This window comes from Aptenodytes patagonicus, chromosome 10, assembly GCF_965638725.1.
Source record: "Aptenodytes patagonicus chromosome 10, bAptPat1.pri.cur, whole genome shotgun sequence".
NCBI classification, from domain to species: domain Eukaryota; kingdom Metazoa; phylum Chordata; class Aves; order Sphenisciformes; family Spheniscidae; genus Aptenodytes; species Aptenodytes patagonicus.
In genome coordinates, this window is record NC_134958.1 from 12,353,896 (window position 1) to 12,374,324 (window position 20,429).

Below are 20,429 nucleotides of genomic sequence, written 5' to 3' on the forward strand. Positions count from 1 at the left end.
AGGTCCTCCACCTGGGCACACCTTTTGCAGGCAGGTTTGCCGCCTGTCCCTGCCCCAGGAGAGAGGTCTAGGCACTCCCTGCAGCCTGAGGTCTGCACTGCAGCCTCTCCCTTCAGCAGCTCCGTCTGGGTGGAGGCATTGGCCACCGCTGGAATAGATGGTGCAGACCCCCCAGCCGGAGCTGCAGCCTTTGCTCTCAGACCAATGCCCACCATTTTGCCCTGAGGGTCAGTTAGGATGAGTGCCCTTGACCTGTGCGGATGGTCACAGAATGGTGCCCGGTCGCTGGGTTGTGTGTACTTCAAATCTCCCACTCGGGAACGTCCCTCCTTCGAAGGGGCGCCCTCCCACGCCATGCCCTGTTTGCCCGCCCTGGTGGCGGTGCTCCTTGGGGCTGCCTTTTGTGGGAGTGGGGGGTGGCCGCCATTACTCCTGGCCCTGCCCAGGCCTCGCCAGCTGCGCTGGTGAGAGCTGACGGCTCCTGGTGGGTCTCTGCGCTCCCCTGGGGATTCCCTGGCTCAGGAAACCCCCCTGTACGCCGCGATCCCCCGCTCCGCTGTGGAACGCGCCTGCACCAGAGCTGATCGCCTCTGCGAGTGAACTTGCTCTCAGTTCCTTACAAAAGAGCTTGTCCAAATCCTTACAAGGCCAGACCACCCTGTCACACCAGGGCAGGCTGGAAAAGCATTTGATCAACTCCTGATTTGCACTAGGCCTAGCTCTTCAGGCCCAGCACCAAGAACTGGGACTGCAGGAGAAGAACTTTCAGATTAGCAAAAAGGCATCAGAAAAGGTTACCCTGCCCTGCCTGCCCATTTCTGTTCAAACTCCCCCTTCTGCAGTTCTGACACTGCCAACACCACTCAAATGCACTGTTAGAAATTCAAGGACAAGAACAGCCCAGTAGCCTGCATCAGAGAGAAGAGGCAGTCGTGGGGCCAGGAGCTCTGTCCTGCCCAGCTGTGGAAGCCTGGCAAGGTTTGTCAGACACAGAGATGATGGTAGAAGGCTGCCTGGGAGCACAAGTCCAAGGCCACGGTCTAGTTTGGTCTCTGTGGGAGGGGAGGATCTCATTATAAGCATTTGAGACCATGCTGATGCACAAAGATTTCCTTATCCAGAAGCCCCGAGCACACTGCTCTCTCCCGCTGCATAATACAGTTGAAAAGCAGCGTGCTGGACACACCCTTCCATGCTGGGACATGCTCACTGGCACTGAAGCATTGTAAAACTGTTTTGGCTTACCTGCTTTCCTCCCACACCTGAAATCATCAGCACTGTGCTTTAAGAGAGCATGTTTGGGAACTGACATTCTGTGCATCTGTCCCCGCTGGGATGCTGGTACCTCCCTTGGCTCCACCAAGCACACAGAGAGCCTCAACACTCTGCTCACTAGTTACCAGCCTGGGCTCTCACCAGGTAAGTTGCTTTGCCAAAGATTAAGCTCCTGCTCTCCCGCTACTCACTGTGCTAAGGCAGAGCTAAGCTTTCACAAACGAAAGCCATCAGAACGGGAGACATTCAACATCCTGTCCATCAGCACCTCACAGCGCAGAAGATGAAAGATCCCAAGGCCTCCCTTGGTGCATCAGTTCCCAGCTACGTTCACAGTCTATCATTTTCATACGGCCATATTCAGACACACTAAAGCCATCAAAGTCACCAGACATTCCAAATGGGGAGAGCAGTAGGTGCCCCTAGAAGCCTGTTAAGATCTAAGCCAGCTACTGAGAGCAGGGACAAAGGGGAACTTGGACTACCTGAGTACAGCCCGGCTTGTTTCCAGTGCTTTTTGCCCCTCAAGCAAACACCCACATCCACCTGACTGTCTCTCAGTGATTAACTGTTTTTATCAGTGTATCCACACTCTTCACTCAGGGCAGATACTGATCTGGACAGAGTTGCAGGCCACCCACTGCCACCTCTGAGGTGTGGACGGGATAAAGAGCTCAGCACAGTCGAGCTGGGAGCACACAGCACACCAATGCAAGCGGCCCTGTCCCAAAGACAGCCAGTCCTTCCAGCTGTCCCCACGCAAGTAATGCGGGTGCATTCCTGCACACACCATCCAGAGGTGACTCATGCAGAGGAAACACAATGGGTGCTTTCTCCCAACCACTTCCCCATCACCCAGCCCCTTAGCTTCAGCCCGTGCTCACAGATTTAGGGCAGTGCTCCTAATCTATGACACTGGGGCAACAAGCCCATCATAGCCTTGGCCAGGAGAGCCAGAGCTATCATAGCCATACCTCCACAGCCACCTCCCCAGGCAGAAGGTGCTGCACTCAGGGCTGTGAAGTGTCGAGTTCTCTGCAAAAACAAGCACTGTCTTTTGGAGAGTGACAAGGGTCCTGTTTTTAATTCATGGCTGATGGCACTTACCTGGGAGAGTTACACAAGATGTTAACAGTGGGATAACAGAAAGACACCACTGCTTATTTGTGGACTATCCCAAATCCCACCTACACATCGTTAATAGAATTTCACTTCATAGACACTTTATCTCAAACTCTCTGGGAGGCAGATGGTCTGTATAAATACCGAGAGGGGAAAAAAAGAAAATCAACAAAAAAAACCCAACACTTACTTGAAAATCTGACTGCAGCTGTTTGACTGGTGACAGCCCCTAGGGAGCTGTGAGACACGCAGGAGTAATTACCCTCAGCGCCAGCCCTCTCAGGATGTTTACTGTCCTTTGCCATAGCCTGGCATGAGATGAAGAGCGATCCATTTGGAAGCACATGGAGATGTTCCTGCTCCACTAATGGAAACCCATTCTTCTTCCATGTGATATTGATCACCTGCTCAACAGGGGCCAGGTTACAGTCCAAAACCACGACTTGGTTTGGCTCCAGTATCACCTTTGCAGGACCAGCACTACAGCTCAGCTCCAGAGAATCCCTTTCCAACAGTCTCCCTGCAAAGAAAAGACAGCGTTGCAGTGGGGTTTGCTTTCCTTCGTCAATGACATCCCAGTTTTTCACAGAGAAGGAAGCATGGTTCTCCATGAGTGTGGCTGGAGATAACAGGTGAAATTCAGCCCTGTTAGATGACCAGCACCTCCCATTACACTTGTGCGCTACATTCTCCATCACACATCCTTGGGTCTGCAAGCACAACCTGCACCATCTCTGCCACCCCCAACGGTGCCCAGCAGCCACCCCTTGCTTTTTCCATGCTGGATTAAAGCCGAGAACAACTGGAAGAAGGTGAAGTGACAGCAACAGCAGGCATGTAAGATGCAGCAAGGACCCCAACCTCTCCTTCACCTGCCACAGCTGCCCATGAGAAGTGAGGACTCCCCCTCACCTGCCTGCATACCAGAGCCTCCTTTGAGGCTGATCAACCTCCACAAGATAGCTAAGCACAAGCAAAGATGTTCAAGCCTGGCTTGGTACCCCAATGCCAGTGATCACAACTTGGTTGGAGCAGTGCTCTCCACAAGTCCCACTCCAGCCTGCAGCTGCCGCAGTGAGCGATGGTGGAGCGCAGTCATGGTCAAGAAATCCCATGCAAGGAAGTAAGCACAGCACTACAGGGACACAAGCAGCCACAAGGCCAGGCCAAGGCCCCAAGATCTAGACAGCCAAGCAGCAAACTCCTTCAGATGAGATGTAGGATGTGTTACAACACCCTCAGGGGGAACTGGCAGTAAGAGCTGGAGCCCAGCTGGGAACCCAGAAAGGCAGCGTCTGCTGCTGACGTTCATGTACTTGGAGATTCATTTCAAAGGAAAGCCAACAAAAGAATGGCTAAAAATGTGACCTGCTGTCTCTGAGCATTTTATCCCATATAGCTGAATCCAGAATGAGAATAGATAGATGCATTTTCCCCACTAAAAGAGAAAGGATATTCCAGCTGCAAATGGAAAGTCACATCATGTCTTATCCAGAACATACCCTTAGGCAACCTGCCTGCTGCAGCTGGAGGCCAGAGCAGTGACCAGCAGCGAGCTAAGCTGAACAGGTCTTGGTCTGGCCAATTTCCAAACACACATACTCGTAGGAGAGCTCCACCCCTGAAGCAAGGCTCAGCATTTCCTAAAAGAATATTGCCATTAATAAAATGCATTTGCTGTTAGAGTTCTCCAGAGACACTAAGTCAATGTTAGCTGGCAGCGCTGCTTCCACACACCAGCAATTTCAATCTCTGCCGTGCTCAAACCATCACCATCCACTCTTTTTATGGCTCAACTCCAAATTATTTTGTCACTGCTCCAATCAGAAATGTTTCCTGCCTCTATAACAAGTTTATCAACACTGGATATGAACCACATGGCTCCCTGCCCATGTCCTATCGCAGAAGGCTACAGATTAATTTTATAGGAATTCAAACACCCTATTAAACCTGCTACTACCTACTGCTGATAAAAGGGCTGCATTTTAAAAGAGTGTGTGTTAAGCATGCAATTAGGGGCAATGACACGCAAAATTACACATGCAGGGAGATGGAATTATTTCAAGGCGTGTGCCGGAAACTGCAGGTGCCCCTGAAAGGAAGGGCCTAACCCTGCCCACGTGCAGGGCTGATTCGGTGCCCACCCAAGCCTATGGGGACGGGAACTTGTAAGGTTTGCTGTCATTGCCAGTTTGCAGAATGACCACCAAGATCTTGATGTTGGCCATCTATGTCCCTTCAGTGACAAGGAGGCTACACAAGAATCCTGCCCGTCCCCTGCCTGTTGATTGCCATCGTTATGGGACAGCACAGACCCTGGCCCAAGCACCCTCATCTTCACTAGGACGTCCAGGAGACAATCTCCCATCCCCCAAAGCCAAACCCCAGCAGGATGCAGAGATGCCCATTTCACACCATGCTACATGGCCAGCGCAACAGCCAGGAACTGCACTCCACTGCAGAGGGGCAGCTACCACTGACGCAGAGCTGCCTGCAAGTCCCTGGATTTGGGGTTTCCCTGCACAGATGCTTCCACTGGGCTGCAAATTCACAGTCTGCAGGAAGGAGGCACAGCAAGGAGCGGCAGATGCCATTGAGCTCCCAATGTGCACACACCGCAATGTAATTTCTGGATTTGTCAGCCAGCACAGCCCTGGCAGGTTCCTTGCTGCCCGGCCCCTCAGGCCAGGGAACAAGCTGAGGAATGCCACTATGCAGGGACCGTCACCAAATGCTTTCCTGTAAGTGCAATTCTGCCTGTTCATGTCTCTTAGGGAAGAGTAGTCCTTTGAGGATCACAGCAAGCTACAAAACCCACTCACTGGCTCCACAGCAGGCTATCAGTAGGGGAACGTGAAGCTGAAAGGCTGCCCCAAATGCTCTGGAAAGACACTGCCACTGGAAGCCTTCCATCCAAGACAGCCAGTACAAAAAAACTGAATGAAATAGGGAGAAATAAAGCACGAGCAAGTTACCGGCAAACACATGTGCAGAAGGTGACATGGCCAAACACAGGAGAGGGTTAACAGTCTGAGGCTGGGGAAAACTCAGCTGAGCTAAGGACAGGAGGGAGCCGCAACACTGTCATGATAACCCCATCCACGGCAGTGCAGCAACCCAGACACTTCTCTAAAGGGATCTCCCCGTAGCAGCTGCTCCTGGCAGCGTGTCACATGGGACTTAGTCAGCCTGTGTGTATACACCACCTCCAGAGAGGTAGGGCTGCTAAGGCAAAGGCTGAGGCATGTAATGCAGAGCTTATTTCAAAAGATGTTGAAACTTTGTTGGCTAAAGTCTTAATCCTCTGTCTTTCCTTAAATTTGTTGTCTTTAGAAGCAGAAGTAGAAACTGAGGAGACAAGGAATTAACGTAGGTCACAAGTCAGTCCCCTTAACCAATGGCTCCAGCTTTCTCTTTGCATCTTTCCCCTCAACTCCTCCTTTACACTTCACTGCCAGCAGCGACACATCAACATGCCTCGGACAGCTCTTGTGTGGCACCAGCATCACGGGCACCAATACTGCCTGTGCCTACTCTTACCCTCCTTCAACACCAACCTTCCCGTAACGCAGCAGGGCTGGATGGGCACAGCCATGTGGAATCAGCTGGCTCTGCGTGCCAGGCATCCCACATGTCCCCTGCCACGGCACACACAGCCTGTCCTGCCTCCAGATTCTCCATGGGCTCCTGCTCTGTGCCAGGCACTCCTGTTCATCACTCAGAGAAACAGCCCATATATCTGTCCTATTTTCTGTTTTCTTCAGACAGCAATTAAAATGGCATTTTGCTGAAAATACTCCTCCTCTTCAAAAGGTGAAATACGAGGGGACAGCTGGCTGGCTCAGGCAGCCAGGAATAGAGCAGAGATCTGCAGTGCAGCTTCCCACGCCAGCACAGGTCGGCAAGAAGCGATTATCAGCCTCTCAAACTTCAATGTCTCAAAAATCAACTCAACCCGCTTGCAGCAGAGTAAGAACAGACAGCTCCATACTTTGCACCACAGCAGTGGAAGTATTTGCTTTTTAAAAATATGTGATGATGTTTCTATACCCCTAAATATCACCCAGCTCTTTTGCCCAAAGTCAAAACCTACCTAGATCCAAGCTTCTGGTTGGTATGTTAGAGAAAAAAGGGCGAGTTACAAAACTCAGCACCATACTGCAGAGCTCACCCACGCCAAGCCTGACAGCCTGGTTCAGGTGTCTCTCTGCTATACCACAAGAGGAGAAATGACCATTGGAAGGAAATGCATTTGAAACCGGACTTCACAGGCGACTGTTCTGCCACAGCCCAGGAGCATGCTCACCAAGGAACATACTAACACCAGGAGCACAAGATCCTCCATGAGCAACCAGAGTGGTCTGCTTCTATCATCAATATTTGGTGCACTTGCTGAGCTGGTCCTGACAATACCATCTCACTGGATATTGACAGGAGGAGGTTGCCTTCTTTCATGATTCCACACCAATAAACACGTGATTGCACATCATCTTTAAAGAGCAATAGTCACTCCTTTCCTGGAAACCTGTTCCAACCAGTAACAGCAGAAGCCATTTACAAGCAACCAACCTCCAGGGTATCAGTAAGTTTCTACCTGCAAGTGACTACTGCATCGCCAAGCAGGCTCCGCATGATGGTCATGAGAGAGCTCGTGACCATACTCAAACCACTGCCCTTTATTTCAGGAGCACCAAACATGTTTTTAGACCAAAAAGCCAAGTAAAAACCCAGATGTACTCACATCTCTCAGGGCTCAAACTGAGCACCTAGCAGAAGACCATGACAAGGCCAAACACATGTGACAACCCATCGCTGTCTGTCACTTAAAACAGCCGGGGAGGCTTCCAGCTGGGCAAATTAACCCCTTGATTGACACCAGGCTGCTCCAGTAGGTAAGCACAGACCTGCCCCGAATCATCCAGCCCTCTTTCCTGCCCCTTGGGCCCCAAAACACTGCAAATTTTTGGGGACAGGCCCTTTGCACATACACAGGTTGGAGCAGCTGGGCCCAGGACCCAGACTTGGCATTGCAAAAAGCCCCACTACGACTCTTGTCCTAAGATGTTCAAAAAACTGTATAAACACTCCCTGATTAAGGAAGAAATACCTTCCAGGCTCTGGAAACGTAGGAGGAGGTCTGATTCAAAACACCACACTAAATTAGCAAGCCTGACAATGAGATAAAAGCCCCTTCAAGGGAAAGGATCAGAAGAGAGTAAAAGTACTCCAAGTGAGATCAAAGACAAATGAAATCAGGAATGATAAGTGCTTACAGAAGCTGCCGACTATTTCCAACCTCCATTCTTCATTGTATAGTGAGAAAAATTGATAGGATCCTGTTTAAACACAGCCACATGCTTGCGCAGCCTCTTGCTCACCTTCACTCTCTTACCTGCCGGACGTTGTGCTGTAATGAATGTAGTGAAGACTACCCAGAACAGCCACTTGCCTCACACAGCAAATACATCTACTCCAATGGACATCAATAATAACATGGAGGTGGGCTTCCAAGTCAGAAGCCAGAAAGTCTTTCCATATATCAGTTCAAGGCAGGTGTTTCACCTACAGATCTGTGCTTTGGAGCTGGAGAGCTTTGTGCTTTTGGCTCCTCCTGGATGTAGCTTCAAGCATCAAAGCCCGGCAGAACTGGAAGTTTTCAGCTCATAGATCTCTAAATTGAGGCCAGGGAACCCCGCACAGCGTTGCCCTAAGGTGGGCAACATCACACATACATTCAAAGCAGGCTTTTACATCACAGCACACAAAACCGCCTGTCTACCAACTACCCAGAAACAACCCAATGCAACTGAGAACGTCTCAGAATACTTCTCTGAGGAAAAAAGGGCCAAAAGCAGAGTGGTGGGTTGCGAGAAGAACAGTGCAGTCTGTGCCCATCCAGTCCCAGGTAACCAGCAGAGTTCATACTAAACTCCACTAAGCCCAGCAAACTGCTGAGCTATTCCAAGGTGGACAGTAGCTGCTTTGAGATTATAAATGTACGTGCAAATACACACTTACATGTAGATATATACACATACGTGTGCATTCACATACACAGAGTTCTGGGGGAATGCAGATGTATCCAAATGTAGAGCATGCCCTGAAATGGAGGGTCTTTGATGCGGCAAGTTAAAAGTATTTTGTTCCCATGAAAATTATATTTTCTGACCCAGGCTCTGCAGTGGTATTTTACTCTCTCCTGTGTTGCTAACCCCTAGGCTACATTACGCACAGAAACAGCCCAGAAGAAAAGTGTTCTTTTTCTCCCATCTATTTCCTCACTTCCATCAGCCAGCCATCCACCTCCAGTGTCCAGGCCCAGTGAAGTAAATTAAAAAGTCTCCTGTTGAGTGGCATAAAAACCAGGACATTTTGGATGAACAAAGTTTGTAAAATCTTCAAGGCACAAAGCTGTCCTCTGCCTTCCATGGGAGCACATCTCCTGCCAGCAGCAGGCGTGATTCCAGATCCAAAGCAGGCATCAGGAAATCCATGTTAAACCAGCCAACATCTCCCTTTACCAATCACACATCTCAATGTAGAGCCAAAACCACTCCTACCATCTCCTCTCCCCGACACCAAATGGAAGCAGGAATAGCCCAACTTACCACTGAATAAAGGGGAAAAAGAATGAATTCTCTTATTTTTGTAATTTCAAAACTATAAATAACCAGGTGAAGCGTGAGCTAGCAACACAGCGAGGTTTGACAGATTCCTGACAATGCAATTACTTGGTCAGAGACAAGACCTTCAGAGCAGTGTTTTCACATCCAAGACACGCAATACTCCAAGCCTATAGATCTGTCGGGAACTTGAACTCCATAGCTAAGAACAGCACAAACCCCCACTCGTCTCCTTGTACATAGGGTTATTTCCCTTCCTTGGGATTCTACCACTTCAATCAAGGAGGACTGGTGAAATTTTGGCTATCAGCAGTAAACATGTCCTTGAGCCTTGTTACACAGCACGAGCAAATAAAAGGTTACTGTTCAACAGGAGACATATGGCTTTGTTCGGAGGAGGATGAGTTGTGTTTTAGTAATTACTTTAGAAACAAAATATACAGGCATAAAACAAAAGGGATGCATTTCTGTGCACTGGCGTATCTATGCTTTTTTTTGTACAGCACCTAGCACAGCTGGAATCAGCTGATCCACAATCCTTGAGTAAGCTCACTGCTAGCTCCTGAATGGCACATCACCACGTGGACACACAGCTCTGCCATGCTGGTTCAGACAGAAATGTATGTCCCAGCTCCAAATGTGGCACTACCATAAACTCAGCAGATAAACCCATCCCAGTTATGCAGCACAGCTCAGGCTCTTCTCTGGCTGGTGTGAGGACAGCCCCAATAGCTCCCTATCACGGCCACAACCTTGCCACCAAGCCACCACCCAAAGGGGCTGTCCTAAAGGCAGACAGAAAGTTAGTATTTGAGGGAGATGTACTATCTTCTCTTCAACAAACTGATTCAGCTGGGGGAAGACAAAGAGATTTAGGCACATAAAAGATCCCAAGGCACAATCATTCCTACAAACCCTAGCCCATTCCTGCAAAGACCTAGCCCAGCAATTACAAGGCTTAGAACTTCACTCAAGGCAGGGGAGGCCCATCTTTAGTCCAGCTGAGTGAGGCCCCAGGATCAACTAAATGACAGGACCCAACCCAAAGCAGCTAAACCACTGACAGCTTCCAGTGCCTTCATGCGAAAACCCTCAAACACTTCCAGTCCCAAACAAATAAAGCTGCACTGAGGCAGACAGGACCCATTACAGCCCAGGCCTTGGGAGATTAATACTTCACAGAGAGCAAAGTACAAGGGTTTCTAATCTGACACACTTCCAGAGCTGACATCACTTCTAGTTCTTGGCAGCCGGAGATTTTCCTGGGGAGCCACTGTTGTGCTGCAGGTCCCACAGCCTGGACCCTAGCCAACGCGTTTCCTATTCCACACACATCTGGCACTTTGGAACTGGTTTGTGCACCTTGCAGAGCTCCAGCCAAAGAAAACCTCCCCGGGAGCAAGGAAAGTGGCTCAGACGAGGCAAGCAGAGTATTCGGTTGTCGTGTGTGTTCTGTGGGATATCAGGCGGTAAGAGGAAAGGGCTCCTCTCTCCCCTCCGCATCCCGCAGGAGGTGGCAGGAATTCAAACCGCAGTTGAGCCTCTGCACTGTTGCCTGTCTTAATTTATGTATTTATTTTGGATGCTGAACTCACGGAACTCAACAGCACAATTAATCTCATTTAAATCGGGAGTGAACAGCACTGAAGAAAAACTTGAGTTACTACTTCCAAAGGGTTTTCCTACCTCTCAGCAAGCCAACTACTGTGCCATTGTTCTGCTCAATGTAACCTTCTGCTGATGCTCTTCAGACGCTCTTAGAGCCATAGAAAGTCTTTACGTTCTCATCATCTAATTCAAAGAGCGACTATACTTCAGTGTGTCCCCATTAAAGCAGCACAAAGCCCTCTTTCTTCCTGGAAACTTTATGCATTGACAATTAAAAGTCAATAGCTTGGTTTCAGCCTGTTTTTATGGCAACTGCACTTGGCAAGTTGTGACCCAGAAAGAAATCTGGGCGGAGGTCTCTGACGAAGCCTGCATTCTGGATTCTCAGCAACATCAGCACTGAAAGCAGGACTGGAGGAGCTCTGGGGTCAGAGCACCTGACTCCCATGATCTCTACAGAACAGTAGGCTGAAAGAGGAGCTAGGCACCTAAATCCCCTTGTGCATCAGGTCTTCAGCCTCCCCATGACACAATAAAACAGAAAACATTCTTCCACTCAACCATAACGAGGCCTGTGAGATGGAGGGGTCAAGATCCCTACATACCCTTCCCAGTTACCAGATGTTACTGGAACTTTCCACCTTGTAACGGCAACACAAACAAGCTAGGAATAAGAAAGTTATACCTTCAGCCTCCGTTTAGTTTTAGGAGCCTTCTGATCCAGAGAGGCTAATCTCCAGGGCTGCTGGAAAGACCATTTTATTAACACTTGATATCCATGCACAGCAGAGGAGTTCTAGTACTGAGCAGCACTCACCCATGGGAAGCAGGCCTTATCCTAATTCTGCATATAAGCAAGCTAAATGGTTTATTTAATAATGTAGTGTCTCCCCCAGCTAGAAGCAAGGGACTCTCAGATCATCCCCTGTCACTAAGCAGATCCCAGCCTTTCATGAGCAGCTGGGTGCCGGACCGGCACTGCGTGCAGCAAGAGACTGCACTCAGAAACTGTCACACCATCCCTGCGTCAAGGGGTAGGGTACGATGCCATGCCAGGAGTGATCCCCTCACACCCTGCACAGACCCAGCTGCAGGGAAGGAGCACACAGTATCATGGTCAGTCCCCAGCTTGGGCTTGGGAGCACAGTAGGGTCCTTCATGTCCCGGTACACATCAGGACCCAGGATGGGCACTGGCAGGGCAAGCTCAGCTCCGTCCACACACAGTCCAGTGGAAATGCCCTGGAGCTGGCTGCTGTGCACAGGCTTGGCCATCCCATAGCCTAGGCCAGTCTCAACAGCTACAGACAGCTCTAGAACTGTCTGCTAAAGCATTTTAGACAGAAATACTTTGTAATACGCTCTCAGGATGACATGCATTGCTCTACAGCTTTAGGAGGGTCATGGTCCAAACACCCTTCTGAGCAAAGTGTCACATGGGAGCAAACATATTTGAGCCCTACCAACTGCACCTGTCCAAGCAGGTGAGCTGTGTATCCCTGGAAAGGTCAAAAGGGAGCCCAGTTACTGCAACAAGACCAGTGGAGGGAGTATGCTGCCAACACAAAAATACCCTCTTCCTACAGTTCTGCTTCACTTAATTATAAAGATCTTTGCACCTAACAAATCTTTACGAGGCTTTGTGGCTTTGGGACATCGATCCAACCCATTCATTTCATAGTGGCCCATGATTATATTTTCACATGTATACAAAGCCCTTCCACTTGAAAGTTAAATTAATCATAATTTATCGATTTGTTGTAGCATGCTCCAAATTCAACTCTCCCTGAAGAACGATGCTAGGCAAGAGCCTCTTCTCTTTGTTCTGTTCAAACCCCCAGTTGCAAACAAGACCAGAAGGGATGGCATGAAAGAAACATTACCTAAAACACATGCAATGCCACATTGCTGTTTATAGGCCATACCTGAAAAGCTTGATATTATCTAAAGCTGTAATTTAGGTAAATAGGTTAATGACTAGACTCACTTAGATAAAAGCAAAGGCTGCCAAAGCCCTGGGTAAATGACTACCTTTGTGTATAAATATACCAGGCATCAAGGAAATAAAACAGCTAAAAAGGTCTCCATCTAAGTATTTTTAAAGACACTTCTGATGCTCCTATCACTGAAGCCAACTGCAGCTGCTCATTTCAGCCACCCAAGACCATCGGAGCCACCAACCCATGGCTGATGTAACCCTGAAGACTCCAACCCAGTAAAGTATCAACTGATTTCTAGGAAGGACTACATGCTCTCATGCTTCTGTACAAGCATCAGGTTTGCCTAAGCATCTTATCTGTATCTATAAATTATGCCTACCAGATAGGGGTAAACACAAAACCAGCTCTCAGGATTGAGTTCAGTTTCATCGAGATGTATGTTATTCTGATGTATCCCCTGCAAACAGTTGGTGCAGAAAGATGAAACAAATCAATAGCAGTAATAATTTATTCATCATGTTGAATCGTCAACGGCAATCATAACAGTAACGTGCTTGACTCTTTCACAAAGGTTAAGCCTTTGTATTTTCTCCTCTCTGACCCCAGAAAGGCTTCTGGAACGGCAGCTGAAGTCTAGAGCAGGCCAAAATCTAGGCTTGTTAAACTCAGCCTTTTTCAGGCCTTCTCCCCAGGGTGTCTCACACTACTGAGAGCAGAACAGGGAGAGCTGTCCCTGTGTACAGTAATATCAGCACTAGCCTCCCTTGCATTGAAGGATGCTTATTTAAAGTGCCAAAGTGACTTAAACACTAAAATCGCTGAGAACCTCTTCACAACCCCCCCACACTGCCCAACCCAGGGAAGGCTGAGCTGTTTCTGTCCCTTTCCGACCTGCTCCACGCCAAGCACACAGCACACCGAACTTCAGGCTTTGCTCTATAAACATCTCTGAGGAAGCCTCCATCTCCTAGCTGTCATCTCTCCCTTCTTAAAAAGCCAACGAGGAACAGCTGAGACGATCTCTGCAGAACCTGCTGCAAGTGCAGGATGCATGGGGAACTCAGGACAGAGCCTTGGGTTTGCATTCATAAATTTACAGTGTAGAGGCATATTAAAATTACAAGCTTGAACAAGCACACTGGAACAATAACACATCAGAGTCCTGTAATTGGGCCCTGAAATACACTTAGTGAAAAATACAGACCAGCTGCAATGTTGGAAATGCTCCTAATGCAATCCAAGGTAATTATTGGTAACAGACCATCAAACAAGTGCATTAATATGCTCTGATCAGAGAGACAATCAGATGGACAGTCTGGCACAGCAACCTGTACCTGCAAATTATGTAAATGATTTGAAAGAGCAAAGCCCCAAAGCCCTAGAAACACTAACTCTAATGAAAGTTATTAAATGCTATTTTTGTTATCTGCTGGTGTTAACATTAGAAGGCCCATTTGCCACGGCGACTATAATTTTGCTGCTGAGCAGTGGTCTGAGCTGAATAAGCCTGATATTTGCCATTAAAGGACCACATCACGCTAAAATGACTGGCTTAGATTTGCATGATTTCACAGACAACATTTAAACACATAACTACTTCCTGCATTTTTCACTGATGTTGGAAAGGAAACCCAGTCATTTTGCTTTTGTTAGATGCAGAAGTTCCTGGTTTTATTTCATGCATCATATACACGTTTGATCTGCAAACAACACAGGAGTCTGAAACAAGATCTCCTGTTACAATGTTACCTATTTTTGCACTTGAACTATTTAAGTTTAGCATATTTTTAGGATATACTTTCATCTCTCCATGCCTGAGAAAGCTAAAAGTATGTAATATGATACATGCTTCAGTATTATGCCTCCTGAGAACAGTCACCTACCTAGAAACTAATATTACCAGATAAAATACACAAAGAACCTTCACCTGTGGGCTACAGTTAAAACTCTGAGTATATTTTGTAGCTCTTTTCCCCTCAGTTAGTGGCTTTGTATATTCCAAAGATACAAATATAAACACATTAAATTGAATAATGTTCAGCTCCAACACTGAATATTTCATCTGTCAATTCCTCACCAACCTACAGATTAAAAAAAACAAAAAAAAGCATCATACCCAATTTCAAACTTCGGGAAAAGTCAATGCACAAAGGAATGAAACAGTGTCCCCAGTGCAGGTCTGAAGCTAGCAACCAAACTTCCCAGCAAATAAATCCCATCCTCCCTACCAGACAATTCTTCAGCCTTTGCAACTCAAACTTTTGTATGCCAAATGCAGTGTAAAGCTCTAGAGCAAACTGACAGAGCATATCCTGCCCCTCCCTCATTCTAAAGGCCTCCAGAAACTTGGGCTATGCTTTGTAATTTCCAAAGAAAGACACCACCTGTAACTTTTTTTTTTTTCCCCCACATTGCAAGGCTGTTGAAACCAGGATGGAGAGCCACCCTGGCTGAGCGGGTAAATATTAACCCTGTGATAAGCAGCCTGAGGTCACAACGCGGGGATGACTGCTTGAGCTATCCTTAACGAGATGGACACACTTCCAGCTTTAACGGAGGACCCAAAGACTCATCCACCTTCAAGGCACAGGCTCAAACCCAGTGAGAGCCAGCGCCATCCCCAGTGGATTTCATGGCCTGGTTCATTGTCCACTTTGCTTCCCAGCAAGTCAGCCATGTCATGTGTCACCAAAGACAGCAAGAAAGCTCGGCAGCAAAGGAAAGAGGAAGAGTGTGTTACAGGGAAAGGAGGATGCCGAGCCCTTTGACTCTGTCCTTGCTTGTGTATACGAGGCCTGTGCTTCCAAGTGTCAGCTTGGCCCAACAGCCCTAAATCACCCACCATGGCAATATGCAAAGAAGGAAGGCGATGACAACAGCTGCTCTAATTTATTAGTTGTCTCTGTTCACGCTGACCAACCCTGCACGAGGATGCACTGCTCCATTTGCAACCAGACAGAAGCGATGAGTGTGACTCGAGGCAGCGGGAGAAACACTTCTCCATCACATGTACTTTCCCCTTCACAGGCTCCGCTTCCAGTTGTCTTGCCTGTCATTAAAAGGAACTTACAACACGCCAATGGATGATGTACTGTAATCAATACAAATAGCCATGAGAGCCCCTGAAAATGATGTGGAAGTACAGCTCAGCAGCAATATTTATGAGCGCAGGATACCACAGACCAGAACAGTCCCAACTCTCCTGAGTATTTCCACTATTCACATTGAGATCAGAAAATTAAAATGATATTTTACACTTAATGGTTCGAACAAGACCTGTGAAGTCCCTCTCTCGGTCCCATTTACAACACAAATGCCAATGACAGAGCAGCAGATGGTCAGAAACACTCCCCTAGAATATTCAGGCGATTCAACTTGAATCTGTGCCCAAATCATTTAACTTTAATGGATTCTTTCATTAACAACCAAAGAAAGGGAATATGGTTGCCAGGACATTAAAATCACTTTTTCAATTATACTGTTATAAAATCGAACAAATTAGCTGTAATTCTTAGCTGAAGCCTAAATGGAAGCACGGCTTTATGAAAGAAATGAAAATTGATTTGGATTAGTGGGCATCAAGGGCTTTTTAAAAATTAACAAGATTCTTATGACTTCATAGCATGAATGGATTAGCTGGAGGTTTCACTGCCCTGCGTTCACTACCTGCCAAAGCACGGCAGCTGGCTTCACAGCATTTGTTACAGCGGGTTTTAATTAGACTAAGGGAAGAGGATGCAAGGATTGAAGCTGGAAACAAAGTTCTGGAGAAGCTGGGTGGTGTCTGAATTCACCTTTTGGACCCAGCTCAGCAGGGTCTTGGCAAAAACCAGGGAAATCAGAACCTCTAAGCTTTAGCAGGATAAGGACTGCAGGCTGCATGATTTTGCTTGGGGTGGTCTTGCTCAAAGACCAAGGCAAAACTGCACTGGACATATCACAAACACAAAATAAAAATCAAGCCCAAGATGCTTGCTGCAAAGAGCATGCAACCTTAATGCAGGCTATTAAAAAAAAAAAAGTCCCACAAAAAAAACAAACCAGGTAAAGATAACAATGGAAACAGCAGAAAGAGCAATTCATAAGGGACACAGGAGCTGTAACATTGGCCACCAGGTGCAAGGTAACTACAACACAGAGCAATGGGGTCACACTAGGAAGGAAGAAAAATCGCCTTTATATTGTATAATATGAGCTTAATGAAAGAGACGTTCACTGAATGCAACTTGCATTGATCCTACGGACCAGGAACCCTAAGATATATTTTAGAGAGCCATCCCCCTGCCAGGGAAGGTAGTGATTTGGAACTGCTGCCCAGAAAAAAGAGACTGAAAACCAAGCTGGAGACTTTTATACCTGCACTGAACAAAGCCTTTTTAAAATGTATTTATTTAAAAAAAAAAAAAAAAAAAGGCACCACTGGGAACAATCCTGTTTTGACCCCTGCGAGACGGACGGGATGTTCTAGCACACATGCTCCACCCCCAGCATCTCCAGGATGATGCACTGCCGAGAGCACCTGCCAGCTGGCAGAACTGGCCTCTCTGTAAGGTAAATGCAACAGAACATTTCAAAACCATTTTCATGAAATCTTGCAACACAAAGCACTTTAGATGACTCCCCTTTACGAGTCAGCATTTCATATTTAGTTATTTCTACTCCTTATTGCAACACAGTGGTTGACAATTTGCATCAGTAAAAGCTGGCTTGAAAAGCTAATCTTTCTTCGGACAATCCTGAATATTACTACTTTGCCATAATCATGCTGGTTTGTCACCCTGTATCTGGCTTTCAGATATGCCACAGGGTATTATTTTCCAATAAACCAAGAAGAGCTGTACCCTTTGAGCCAAGCCTTGTATTGTAATTGCTGTGGGTCTCCATGTGATTGTTAGCAGATTTATATTTAAGAAAACAGGAGAATACATTTTAATCCAGAACCTTTTGAGCTCCACATGTCTTAGAGTTCTTTTAATGATCTAAAAATCTGGGCACCCTCTGGTTTTCTGTAATAAAGAATGGTAGGATTTGGCCTAATAGGCTAGCAACTAGATAGGCAAACATAACACGCACAACCAAGAGCTTTATCTCATCCAGGATGGTGATCTGAAAAGCCTGGGGTTAGAGTGCTTTAAGAAAGGACACCCCCAGATAAGACTATTACTGGTGGTGATCTTTCTGCAAGTCAAAGCAGAATGGGCTTCTCCAAACTGACACTTTAGGCTGAAGGTGACTTAAGCAATGTCCTTTTACTTTTGCATCACTGCAACGGCATAGGAGCACCCACACATCAAATTACTGTGCTTCTGCTGAATGGCAGCAAATGCCAGGGTAGGGAACAGTAATTTCCAGCTAAAAGCACAGGAACTTCCTGACCCAAACTGCCTGACCAAACCAACCAGCACAGATAAACACATTCAACTGTACCTGTGAAATCTGGCCTCCAGGCTCACACTACTCCCAGGCAGAAGCAGGCAGAAAACTGGCACTTCTCACCACATTGTACACACACTGGCACCTTCCTGTCATCAACTGTGATTTAAAAGTACCTACTGGGACTTCTGAATATCCATTTTGACTACTGTCTATGAGAAGAAGCTTATTATTATCATAATTATTAGTAACAATTATACAACTATTATATACGTTAATATATGTCAACACAGTAAGAATAGTAACTCTACAGGGTATTCCACAGAACTAGTGACATCTATTAATGCCTAATATCTCTGACATCTTGCTGATACTTATTTCTAAGCAAGCTACTAAATTCAGTGTGCATCTGCTCAGGCAGTGCACTGGCTTGCAACTAACTCAATACCTGTAGGTCAAAAGGACACAAAGGCTGATGAACAGAGGTTTGTGCCTTGCTCGGGGCAGTGATGGAAGAGGGAGACATGCACTTGCTCCGGCTAGCTGTGTTATCAAGCTAGTACCCTCTACCTCAGGGACAGGCAGCTCTGAGCAGCTAAGTCTCAAACCACCCCAGCTGTCTGCTGCAGTGAATGCCAATCAGTTCCCAAGAGTTCTTTGCCATTGCCATATCAATTCAAGTACATCACAGGGCTGTCCCTATCTCCAGTCCCACCTCCTCTCAAAGACCTTCAAGCTTGGCAGGGCTGCAAGCTCAAGGCGACTCCAGTGAGGCTGCTGTTCACAACACTGTTTTGCTAGTGGTCTTAGCTGGGATGCAGGGCTTCCCATCCTCTGACACCTTCCTCAGGTGCCAAGGAAAGAGAAATAACCTCCCTCCAATGGACTGGGAAAGAAATCACAGGGCAGTCCTTAAGACAGTGAAATATGCCCCCAGGATCCTCAGAGCCAGCCACAGTGAGTACACCATGGGGGCAGATGAGGCAATTTTTGTGTTATTTTGCATCCTACCTCCTATACAAGTTGGGACTTGGGAAGGAGAGGTAACCCGCGTCATTTCAACAGCAGACCCCAAAAGCCCTAATTCTAGTGAAGGCAGCAGCAAAATTCCCACAGACAGAGGATTTAGCCCCAGAGAAGTTCAAAACAAAAGCAGCATCTGTGACTCACCCATGAGACCCACCACGCACAACAGTGTAAAAATTACATTCACATGGACCTGACGCTGCTTCATGGAAAACTACTCCGGAGCCTTTCTGCTTGCAGATCCCACCTCTGAGCATGCTTCTGTAATAACGAATGGCAGGATTTGGCCTAGTAGGCTAGCAACTATATAGGCAAACATAATACGCACAACCAAGAGCTTTATCTCACGCAGGGTAGTGATCTGAAAAGCCTGGAGTTAGAGTGCTTTAAGAAAGGACGCCCCCAGATAAGACTATCACTGGTGGTGATAGTTCTTTTGTTCTTTACAGGATACTTGCATGGAAACAAGAGTTTCTTGTTTCTCAACTGCTCATCTCCTCCTGCTGCCTATCCTTCCCCAACAGAAGACAGACTTTACAGAGAGACTGTTTTCATGCAAATAGCCCCTAATAACGGCTACAGAAGAACAGAGCACATGAGCACCTCCCAGAGATGGTGTGCCAGCCACCATGCTAAGGATACCCCATGGGCACAGAAACCATCTCACCATTTTGCTGATGAAAGCTGCTGCGTACATGGAAAGTGTTCATTGGGAGACTTTCAGAGCATCTTCATGGAAGGCAAGTCTCTTACTTTGAGACTTGTTGAGAAGGTCCAATCAATCACCAGCCAGGAAAAAGCCCTGCTAGCTTGTAGCATCCTCAAACTCGGCACTAACAGAGAGGAAGCAGTCTAGGAGGTTCCTGGAGTGTGTGGAAGACAACTTCCTGACACAGCTGGTGAGTGAGCCTACCAGGGGAGGTGCCTCGCTCGACCTGCTGTTTACTAACAGAGAAGGACTGGTGGGAGATGTGGTGGTCGGAGGCCGTCTTGGGCTTAGCGACCATGAAATGATAGAATTCTCGCTTCTTGGTGAAGTAAGGAGGGGGGGCAGCAAAACCACAACCATGGACTTCCGGAGGGCGGACTTTGGCCTGTTCAGGACGCTGGTTGAGAGAGTCCCGTGGGAGACGGTCCTGAAGGGCAAAGGGGTCCAGGAAGGCTGGACGATCTTCAAGAAGGAAGTCTTAAAGGCGCAGGAGCAGGCTGTCCCTGTACGCCGTAAGAAGAATGGGCGGGGAAGACGACCGGCCTGGCTGAACGGGGAGCTCTTGCTGGGACTCAGGAAAAAAAGGAGAGTTTACCGCTTGTGGAAGAAGGGGCAGGCGACTCAAGAAGAGTACAGGGATCTCGTTAGGTCATGCAGAGAGGAAATGAGAAAGGCAAAAGCCCAGCTAGAACGCAATCTGGCCGCTGTCGTTAAAGACAACAAAAAAAGTTTTTACAAATATATTAATGACAAG

At 47.4% G+C, this 20,429-nt stretch overlaps 1 protein-coding gene across 6 annotated transcripts in view; it reads right to left on the minus strand.

Moving 5' to 3' along the window:
• Positions 1-20,429, minus strand: part of IGDCC4 (immunoglobulin superfamily DCC subclass member 4) — a 108,847-nt gene that overhangs the window by 68,362 nt on the left and 20,056 nt on the right. For all 6 annotated transcript variants that reach the window (XM_076348073.1, XM_076348071.1, XM_076348072.1 and 3 more), the window contains exon 2: positions 2,588-2,917. In XM_076348073.1, coding sequence (XP_076204188.1) covers positions 2,588-2,917 — 330 coding nt within the window. The remainder of the gene's footprint in view (positions 1-2,587; positions 2,918-20,429) is intronic.